We start from the raw sequence: 11,344 nt of genomic DNA, 5'->3' as shown, positions 1-11,344 counted from the left end.
AAAACTCCTCCTTGTTTAGCCAGTTTCCTTTACTTTCTTTTAGATATAGAGTTACGTTGTTTGTAATGTATTACATAGAAATGAAAGCCTATTCTAAAAAAGAATAAGATAAAGAAGAAACATATATATGATGTAAAAAGAACATGATAGTCACCCCCCCCCCTCCGTAACTTACTTTGGATTCGTTCATTAATTGTGGGGGAGATATTCAAATAGGATTTGTTAGACATGATATTAGAACAAATAAGATTCGAATTTGATATAAATTAATGCTTCATAAGATTTTGATTTACTTATTTAGTTCTTAATAATAGAGATATAAGATGGATATATGACTCTAATACTAGTAATACATGTATTTTTGGTTGTAATGCCAAGTTGATCATTCCAAAAGAACCCTATTTTTTAATCGATCTTTCGTTTAGTCACGTGATAACATCTAGGCAACCGAACGCTTCTGCTAACTGACTTGTTGACTTGATGAGTCCAGATTATATTCTACATTCACGTAAGATTTCTATATTTGCTTCTTTTAATTTATTTTTATGTATTCGTCCTTTTATTTAAAATTCCTAAGATAGTTTGTTTGCTCGGATTTATGTATTTTGAATACGAAATAATGAGAATATACAGCAAAATGACTGGAGTGAAATCGTTCATTGTGACAATTCATGACGGTCCCAATAATGCTTTTTCATGTCGGTTGTGACTATATTTTTGAGCGCGGATGGCGATGGTCGATGATGGCATGGCATGGGGGATGGCCCACAAAAGTGCAACTTCCAGGGTCACATTGCCACTGCGTGCAAGTACGATGATACACCAACCTGGTGGACGTGAACTGTACTTCCATGGATGATGATGATGAATGCAGCCACTGCTTAGCATTTACTTTTGAACGTGCGAACTGCGATGCCAAACAAAAATGGGTGCGGGCTGTTGAATCGTTCATATTCATAATCGGGAAACATCACAGCGATACATTTCAAGATTTTATGAAAACTTGAGATGTATAATGGGGGGACCTAAAACCACGCACTTTGTTTTCAAATGACAAAAACTGTGCCAATTTTAATATTTGAACAAATTATCTGTCACTAATTTTTGGCAAACACTCAAACGTTAAACTTAAAGATCATTAACCAAAAAATATCACAAATACGAAAATCCCACCTCTTAATTTCACCCGCTGATGTAGAAGCCTCTATGCACTCGAATAATCATGCTTAAAAAAAATATTTCCTGTGCCTCAATTTCTAAAATGTATTCATATTATTATAGGAAAATAGGAAATTAAAGTGAATATAACTCCAAAATTCCAAACAGTTCTGGGTTTTCTCTGTATGTAGATATTTACTGCAGCCTATGTATAAAAAAATTAATAGGAATTGTTCGTCACTCTGCAGTCACAGTTCCACACAGAGAATGCGCATTTGCCATTGAAAACTGCATGCGCGATGAGTGGTGCGTAGCTTTAGGACCCCCTACCATATATTGACCATTTTATTGAAAAATAGACAAATATAGCCCAAATATAATTTAAAAAACATTGGTACAAATTTTATTATGTGATAAGACAATTGATATATTGCATAATAAAACATGTTGAATCTTTTGCAAGTTACTCAAGAGCCCTTTAACTAGTAGTAGATCTAGTTATGGGAGTCCCAGCAAAGCTCAAACAGGGGCCTGGTCCTGGATAGAGTCATGAATCACAGGGGTAACCATTGTAGGAGAGTTGAAAAACAATTTTAAAAATGTAAACAAGTAAACAAAAGTTTTTACTTAGGATAGACTCTACATTACCATACTACATTGATTATTCGGTTAATTAAAATAGAAGGTCCCACTCATCAATTCATGATCCCAAGTTGTGAATTTATAAATTTGTGTTTAACCCATTTTATTGCCATTTTATGGGCTCTATAATAATATTTTGCAGGAAACTAGTTTTCAGTGTTGAGGGACAGGAGGATTAAAAGGCTACAGTGTGTGGTAAATCAACATCATGCCTGCCAAGAAGGAGCAAATAGCTCTTCAGAAGGAGATTCTGAACCAGGAAATGTGGGATGAATTATTGAGTCTGGAAGGACTCACAGGTAATTATTTGTTCATGATTTATTTTTTCATCACAGTTATCTTTATTAAGCCTAAATTTTGCCAGTTGATAAAGGAAAAATTACTTTACCCATTCACATCATCGATTCCTTTGAATGTAAAGGTGGATCAGAAGTATTGACCAGGATTATTTTTTTACATTTATGAAGAGAAATTGAAAATATATATATGTGAGTCTGACACATTCATTCTGACAGATAACTTGCCAGTTTATGTGTGATATTGTCTGAATTCAGGAACATTATACACTTTCTTTTATCTAGTGATTGATGTGTATCAGAAATGGTGTGGACCATGTGCTGCCGTACTTAGTATCTTCAAGAGGCTTAGGAATGAGATTGGAGATGATTTGCTCAGATTCGCTGTGGTGAGTGAACATTTTTCATACAGAATTGATTCAAAAACTGAAATAAAATGATAATCCATCCATGAATAATTAATAGGAACTTCTGTTTGACATCGTAAGATTTTCATAAATAAATATTTGTATCATTTTGCTGTTTAGTTCATTATTCTTGTACTTGATTCTGTCAATCTACTTTCTTTGTTTGTTTAGGACTATAAGATTACCGGTAATTGATTCTCATTGTTGATTTACTATCAATGTTTACATTGTACTTTGCACAGGTAGTGCTCTGTAGCTAGGATTATAATTGCTTGTTAGATAGAGATTAAGATGAATATAATGATAATGATATTACATTAATATTAGGACTGATATTTACTAAATACATTTGGTTTAGATAATCCTTGCACAGCTTTTATGATGAAACAAATAGAGTGTAATTTCTATTTATTTCCATCCCCATGCTACCTTGATATATTTCTTCCAATCTTTTTGCATTTCCATACTCACTTGATATATGAGACTTTTTTTTTCAAAATTATTTATTGTCAAGCCTCAACTGCTTTTACATATATTTTTTAAAATTATTTTTGTTTTAAGTGTATGTCATGTTGTTTAATTGTCATCAACTTGGTATTTATTTTCGTTATCTGTATGTTTTGTTGATAATGGAAATAAATAAATGAATTGGAGTTACATTGATCATTTCATGTTTAGGCTGAAGCTGATGGTATTGAGAGCCTTGAGAAGTATCGTGGGAAATGTGAGCCATCTTTCCTTATGTATGGGAGTGGTCATCTCGTCAATGTGATCAGGGGGGCCAACGCCCCTGCACTTTTCAAGAATGTCGAACGAGAACTCAAACAGGAACATAAGGTTCTAGAAGAAGGAGCGGAACGAGTCGTGGTAAGAACCAAATCTTCTGAACTGGCTAATTTGGGGCTACAAAGTCTAAGAATGGTGTTGAAAAGGTTTGATTGGTGGTATGTCATGTCTTTATTAAAGATCATGTGCAACATAGCGTAATGTAAGAACTAGGCCCGGCAAACCATTGGGTTAGCCGACAGATTAAATTTGAATGATGATAATATATGAAGAATAATAAATTACAATACAATAAGACATTGCTATATAATATTTGGCAGTCTCATGGTATATTAGCCCCACCTCCAATTTGAATATGTGAAAATGTTAAGGTTTGTAGTTAGTTTTAGGATAAAATTTAGGATTTGGTTATAGGGTTTGAATGTATTCTCGAATCTCTGTAAATATTATTTTGTTTTAAAAAAAATCGTAAAATTTGAGGAAAGTTGTGGTTGAATCTATGATCTTAGACTGACATTCTCCATCTTTTTCAAATTTTTGTCCTTCCTCTTTATTGAGGAGCGTGTCACAAAGGAAAATGCTAGGGGAAGGCTAATTTATGAGATATTAGGTAGCTTGCCAGTTGCGCAAGATATAAATTGATTTTTTAAACATGGAAACTGTTATGGATTATGTTAAGAAATGACCTTCCTATGAGAATTTTAAGGGGTCTTTATGTTAAATTTCAGGACTCCTTTTTTACAATTGATTTTTTTAAAAACCCACCTCTAGCTCCCATGTATTTTTCTAATTTAAAGTGTTGGGGTTTTTTTCATTACCAATATCGCTGGGATACAGCAGTAAAATTTTCTTCCAACACACTAGATGTTCTAATATTTATCTTAGATCAAGGATCCATTGCTAGCTGCCTTTGAGGCTGAAGAGCAACAGGCTGCACAGGCAGAAGAACTTGAGAAAAAGAGACTGGAGGAGGAGGCTAGGAGTGAGTCAAACTATCATTCCATCATTCATTCCATTCATCATTCTATCTTATTCCATTCATTCCATTGTAGAGAGTGCTTAGTTCAGTGCATATCCTCTTCTGAAATTATTAAATTCTAACTTTCTTCTACCATTTCATCTTCTTTTTATTGATCATGCAATTTGAAATATAATTTTGACTGAATACAATATCTTTATTTTTATTATAATTTTTTTCGATTTGGGTGGGGGGAATGATAAAACTGCTCAAAAAGTGATCCAAGTCTGCATCTGGATGTTACTTGACAGCGATTCCAAGTAATAAAAAACTTATTTTCCCTTTCTTTTTAATACGGAAATACATATGCTTATTTTTCTTCAGATTGATTTATTTTTTTGCATATCATGTAGCTAAAGGGATGAAAATTCTGCTTGTATATATTGAATGAAAATAATTTCCAATCTTATCTTCATATCATTAACATTGATTGATTTTGTATTGCTTTTCTTATAAAGTGTCATGCTAATAAGATTTCAAAAAATTACAAGTAATTGTGTGTAATTCTAATCTTCCCTTGCATTTCATAATACCTCACCATCTTTCATATTTTGCTGTATGTCATCATTAATTCATTCACCATCATCCATTTTTTAAAATCAGCTTTCAGTTGCAGAACTCTTGCAGTGTGTAATTGTCTAATAACTTCAACTTTTAATTCTGTACCTCCTTGTATCTACCCAATCCAGCTTAATGTAACTCTGCTTTGGCAGAAGCATCATTGCCATTAAGTCCATTAACAAATGAGTGATAGTAATCATGGAACAGGTAGACGAATAGTTTTTTGCCCTTTCCAAGATACTAACCCCCACATTTCTTTACGTCTTCAGTCAAGGAACTTAAAGAATTAGGTGAGGAAGGAGAGGTTAGCGTCAGACCCGTAAGTCAGGGTACATTATTCACCATGATGCATGACAGGCAAGCAGGATCAAAGACAGGTACTATCATCTATGGCCTTTCAGCTTTCACTTTACTCACCAGACAAATGGGTAGTGAATATAGCTGTAAAGGCATTGTGCCAGTTTAATAGCCTTCTTCCGCTCAGTAGACAGACGGAGACCGGTATAGCCATAAGAATTTTTTTTTCAAACAGTTTAGTGACATTCTATCTCCAAGTAGACAGGCATTGGAAACATGTGTAATGGCATTATGTCAATCAGTTTAGTATCATACTGTCGTCAGTACACAAAATGGTAGTCCAAGCAACTTATTATAAGTTTAATGCCCTTCTTTATCGTGCACTCAATATACTAACATTTAATCACAACAATCGCTCTCAAATTTTTTCTGTTTTCTGTTTAATGCCATTTTGTCACTCAGTACATTGGAAGGTAGTCCAAACTACTTGTATCAGTTAGTGTCCTTCTGTCATGCACTCGATATACCAACATTTATCAAAACAATCACCCAGGGAATATATTTAGTACACCAAAGGGTAGTCAAAAGAACTTGTATCTATAATTGTAATGTAATGTCCTTTTGTTATACACTCAATATACCAACATAAAAAAAAACTGCTCTAATATTGTTAAATGCTATTCTGTCACTTGATCATTACACCACATTGTAGCGGTGAAAAAAAACCCTTTAATGTCATTTTGTTATACGTTCAGTATACCAACATTTGATCTAAACGTCTGCACTGGAAGTGTATGATCATTTTAATGTACACCAAAAGGTACAGTAGTCCAAACAATTTGTATCAATTAGTTTAATGCCATTCTGTTATGCACTAAATATACAAGCATGTATCCAAAACAAAGGCACTGGCATTATATAATCAGTTTAATGTCCTTCAATTACTCAGTTCACCCAAAGTAAGTCCAAGAAACTACTATTGTAAATGTAATGTCCTTCTATATCATGCACTCAATGTCACATTTATTTACAAGAACCGCTCTGGGGTTGTATTTAGTTTGATGCCACATAACACATCAATTTGTTGTCCAACTTGTATCAATAAAATGTAATTCCCTTCATGAGGGCATAATGTACCAATATTAGATCAAACCAACTGCTCTGAAATTGTCTGATCATCATGGTCTTTGATGGTCTTGGATAAATTTATGCCTTTAATCCACTATTGGAATGTAATGATGATAGTCACAATATGTTTTTTTTAAGGACACAATTCTCTTTCTCTTGTGTAAGTATCTATACTCTTTTTAATGACTACATTCTATTGGCATGCTAAACAATCAGCTAAATACCATTACCAATCATCTCAAACTTTTTGCTATATCATTCTACCTGCCATTTTGCTTTCCAGTCTTCACCATTTCAAAACCACTGTGCTCTGAATGATATTTTTCTGCAATATAATTTCCCTTGTCATTTCCAATCTTCACTAAAAGAAATCACTTTGCCATACATTTAATCATCATTTATAAAGTATACATGTATGTCGTGGTCACTATTTATCAATCCTTACTGCATAGTAATCAATCTAACAGTCATTAGAATAGAAATTAACTATTGAAATATTGCGATATTTTGTTTTGTTTATGTCGGTATCATTATTAGATGAATATGTGTTTAAACATTAAATCTGGATGATTTTAATTTCCTCATGCATTTAAAGTAAGGTATACAAATAAGAATATTTAATCCTCAAACTCAAGACTCATCATTATGGTGAAGATCAAATAGTGAATTTATTAATTTTTTTTTTTTGGGGGGGGGGAATGGTCTACATTTAATGCCCTCCCATGTATCTGCCCCCATGCTACTCATTATAGAGAAAATCATTTGTATCTATATAAAAGATAGCAATCAAATTATCAGACAATGTACTGAATGAGATTTTGGATGAATTAAAGGGTATCTCAAAATATAATATGGATGTACAAACCTTTCCTGTCAACTCTCCACTATCATTATCAATTTTATATGTACCAAAAAAGAACTTATACTAAATAATGAACCAAATATTCTTTTATCAGTAGTTATTTAGTGATTGTTGAGACTAGGTAGACATTTATTACTGCTGCATTTATGTTTAGATGTTTAAAAGTTTAGAATAAGATTTGTAAATGCTATTGTGATGATGCATTATTCTACAGAACCTGTTCCTAAGGAAGTCACCGTCGTTCTCATCAAACCTGATGCCGTTGCCAATGGCCACGTTGATGATATCATTTCTAAGGTGAGTGCATACACATGGTTTGGGTTCTACCAAAATCTTTTGCAAATGATTTCATGAAATTGAATTTATTATCTGATGCAAATTCTTAAATTGCTCTGTACATGGACAACCTGCAGTTCTTTCCTTTCAGCTTCATTCTTCTTGCAAAACCCGAAAAGACCTTTTTCACAAAACCTTCATTAAGCCACTTATTATTTTTTTTCGAGTCAGAAGTGTACATAAAGCAATTGGTCCTTTAAGCAAGAGTCCGTAGATTCTCCTCTTTTTCATTCACTTTTTCCCAACTTGGAATTTTGAAATACTGCATGTATTATGAAATAAGTAAAGTTTCTTGTTATATATTTACAATTTTTTTGTACTAATCATTGTCCGTCACAATAGATTGAGGAGCATGGCTTTGAGATCCTGGCTACAGAAGACAAGACCCTTACAGAAGATGAAGCCAGGGAGTTCTACAAACAGCATGAAGAAGAAGAACACTATGAGGAGCTTGTCACCTTCATGGCCAGCGGTCCCAGTAAGATCCTAGTCTTGACTAGAGGTGACACGGGGGAAGGTGTCGTGACAGACATCAGGAATCTTCTAGGACCGAAGGACATCGAAGTAGCCAAGGAGGAAGCACCTGAAAGGTCAGTGCTATCAGCATTTAAATGTTCTTTGCATCACATGTTTGCATATCGCATTGGTGTAGAGATGTGCCCTTTTGAATATTTTTGGTCACACGATCAAGTCCAAAGGTCAATTAGGGTCAATGAACTTTGACTATGTTTTGGCTGGGTATGAACACTGCAATCCTAACAAGGTTAGGTTTTTGAAAGTATATGGATCTATTGCATAAACTTACATAAATTGTTATCTGTTATCAGCAAATAGATAAATGAAATTTCAGGTCACTAGCTGAAGGTCAAATGTCGATGAACTTTGTATTTCTTTATGAAGTCATTGTTCTTTTTTTCTAAAGAAAACTTATTAATCTTTGTCGTTTTCAAAGTCAGCACTGCTATCATGAATAGCATGATACAGGCTGAATAGCAAGAGGCATTCCACTGGTTGTTTTTTCTTATGTTTGACATTTGCTTAATCAAAGATATACTTCTTTCTGTATTCTCTTTCAGTTTGAGGGCTCAGTTTGGTACGGACAAGAAGATGAATGCAATGCATGGAGCAGACTCGTCAGAAACAGCAGCAAGGTAATAAAGTCTTCTGCGAGAAATGTCTTCAAAAAAATTATGGATGGAAAATATTAAATTACTATTAAGGCTAACCCTTGCTCCAATAAATTGTTTCATGCTATGAATAGGCAATCATGGCTATTTGGTTTTGGTTTTATACATATTTTATGGAGATTCCCATCAGATTTTTGAAAGGTACTTTATTTGGGTTGTTGCACAAACAATATGGGGCCCATTTTATGAAGACTTTCAACTACGGTAACTTTGCCGTTATCTAAACACAGTGGAATTCTTGATTTTGATTGGCTGTTGACCCCTGTTGCCATGGTAGTTGGCCCATGAAAATGGTATTGTCTGTAACCTTGCTTGTTCTACCACTGCCTCATTCCACCTGGCGAACAATGATCTAATCATTTAATATTTCTTGAATTGTTTTTTTTTTTTTTTGGACAGAGAGCTGGCATTCCTGCTTCCGAACTTCAACATTCCCATTGTACCAGGAACTGGTCCTCCTCCTGCCATTGAGAAAACTTTGGCTCTTATCAGACCAAGTGCACTCAAGGACCACAAAGGTAAGTCTTCTTGCGGACTTTCAAATCAATACTTCATACTAAATAATAGTAACAAATAATCTGGCTATCTGTAGGGCACTTAGGGGAGGGGATGCCAACTGCCCCTAGAGATCTGGGCCAGCAACGGCGCAATGGCAACCTTATAAAACACATTGTACAGTGATTTATACTTTTTGCTCTCAAAACAAAGCTCCAAATGTGCTGATTTTTGGTGTAGAAACCCTTTGCAAATGTACTTGATAAAAAGTGTGATCATCAGGTAAATTTCTTATGTATTATATTGGTTGTGCAAGTGCTAATGTATTTCTTTTATTTTTTTCATCTTTTTTTTTTTATTTGCTGATGACGCTTTTGCGTTCATTAACAGCTTAAATCAAGTTATTTGAATCTGTGAAAGCAGAAATACTTATTCATTCTCAAAAGTAAAGAAAGTAAGTCAGGACATGGATATAGTATGCTTTATTGAAGATAAAGGAAAACTGGCAGTTGATTGCCAGTTTCATTTATTTTTACTTTATTCTTTCTGTAGCTACCTACCATGCAGAATGTTGAATTTTTTCTCTTAAAAATCATAACCCATCTCCAGGATACATTAATTACCCTATTAGATAAATTACAGTGTTGAAAACTTTTTATAGCATTTACATTTAAAAAGGTATAATTGTAACTATAAAATTTATATTGTTTATGATCAGATGAAATGATACAAAAGATTCAAGAGGCTGGATTTGAGGTCTGCCTTCAGAAGATGGTACAACTAACGGAAGAACAAGCTAAAGAATTTTATAAAGAACAAGAAGGTACTCCACACTTTGAAGATCTCATCAGGGAGATGACAAGGTAGGACCCTACAGGCTTAAACTTTCCACATCTAACTAGCTGCAGTGGTAAAAATAGTAGTCGTCGTTATAGGAGTAGTTTTTGTTGTGGTGGTGGTATTAGTAGTAGTAGCAGCAGCAGCAGCAGCAGCAGCAGCTAGTAGTAGTAGTGGTGATGGTTGTGGCAGAAGTATTTAAATGAATGAAATAATAGAAGATAAGAATGTAATTGGTCGACATCTTCATTAGATCTCTAATTATTCTCGAGATTACTGATATACAATTCATGCCGTTAAATATAATTGCCTGACTTCAACCAATATCATTCTCCTTTTCACCCCCTTGAAACAACGTTTGAAGAGGGTATGTAGGAATCAGCAGAAATTTGGTCAGTTTAAAATCTTTTGGGTTGAACTACTTCATGTGCAAAAACACACCTTTTTGTGTGTGTCACAAATCATGTTGCCATGGTAACAACAGTATATGGCAAAATTTGATAAAATCTTGCAGTTTGAACTACATGTAGTTCATCAGTTTGCATTGAGTATTGTATATATTCAACCATAAAAACCAACCCCATGATTGATTGCTAATCTTAATGTAACAGGACCCTGATTGGAGGCAGCATAGCTCAGTCGGTTAGAGCGCATGTTTCGGATAAGATTGGAGATCTCAACGTGAGGGGTTCGAGTCCCACTCATGCCGAAACGTGTTTAACAAAAAATCTGATGCTATAGCGTTGTGTGTAAGCGTGCCTCACCAATGTATTCAGTGCAGGTGTGAATGCAGTTAGAAAACACTCCGTCCATCGGAAAGGACGCAATTGTTGGTCCCGTGTATAGGAAAGTCACAACCTATGCACGTTAAAACCAATACACTATTCGTCACCCAGTGTATTGCACCTGCCGGTCCCCGGTACTACAATACTGCAAGAATCTTCAGGATTGAAGGAGGCAGTCAGTGTAGCTTGAAACCTTGAAACCTTGAAACCTGATCATCAAGAAAAGACATTTCTTTTGGACAGTATTTATTCAAGCAACTTCTATATTCCCCTATATGCCTCGATGTATACCGCCATTTTATCAACCTTATTACTGTTTATCTCTTGATTCCCTTTACCTTATTGTTTTATATTAGTGGTGAGGTTCTAGCACTAGGTCTTGCCAAGGAATCGGCCATTCAATCTTGGAGAAATTTCATCGGACCAACAACAATTGATGAAGCCAAAGAAAAAGCTCCAGAGAGGTAAAAAAAAAATCAAATAAATGAAATAAGTAAATATATATATATATATACGTTAAAAAAATGAATAAAAAATAAGAAGATTAAT

The 11,344-nt window shown here is 34.3% G+C and overlaps 1 protein-coding gene across 23 annotated transcripts in view; it reads left to right on the top strand.

Moving 5' to 3' along the window:
* The first annotated feature begins 422 nt into the window (after window positions 1-422).
* The window catches only part of LOC129260179 (thioredoxin domain-containing protein 3 homolog), a 26,260-nt gene continuing 15,338 nt past the window's right edge, over window positions 423-11,344 (top strand). For 13 of the 23 annotated variants that reach the window (XM_064099432.1, XM_064099430.1, XM_064099415.1 and 10 more), the window contains exons 1-12: window positions 424-508; window positions 1,943-2,099; window positions 2,382-2,485; window positions 3,182-3,370; window positions 4,175-4,271; window positions 5,138-5,245; window positions 7,370-7,452; window positions 7,834-8,081; window positions 8,568-8,642; window positions 9,078-9,196; window positions 9,892-10,036; window positions 11,152-11,259. In XM_064099432.1, coding sequence (XP_063955502.1) covers window positions 2,009-2,099; window positions 2,382-2,485; window positions 3,182-3,370; window positions 4,175-4,271; window positions 5,138-5,245; window positions 7,370-7,452; window positions 7,834-8,081; window positions 8,568-8,642; window positions 9,078-9,196; window positions 9,892-10,036; window positions 11,152-11,259 — 1,367 coding nt within the window. In that variant the 5' untranslated portion in view covers window positions 424-508; window positions 1,943-2,008. Of the gene's footprint in view, window positions 509-1,942; window positions 2,100-2,381; window positions 2,486-3,181; window positions 3,371-4,174; window positions 4,272-5,137; window positions 5,246-7,369; window positions 7,453-7,833; window positions 8,082-8,567; window positions 8,643-9,077; window positions 9,197-9,891; window positions 10,037-11,151; window positions 11,260-11,344 lie in introns of all 23 variants that reach the window. The other 10 variants (XM_064099438.1, XM_064099401.1, XM_064099421.1 and 7 more) reach the window with 5 other exon arrangements.

This window comes from Lytechinus pictus, chromosome 1, assembly GCF_037042905.1.
Source record: "Lytechinus pictus isolate F3 Inbred chromosome 1, Lp3.0, whole genome shotgun sequence".
In the NCBI taxonomy this organism is placed as follows: Eukaryota; Metazoa; Echinodermata; class Echinoidea; order Temnopleuroida; family Toxopneustidae; genus Lytechinus; species Lytechinus pictus.
Note: the sequence above shows the minus strand (reverse complement) of the source record. Positions and strands in the feature narration are given on the sequence as shown.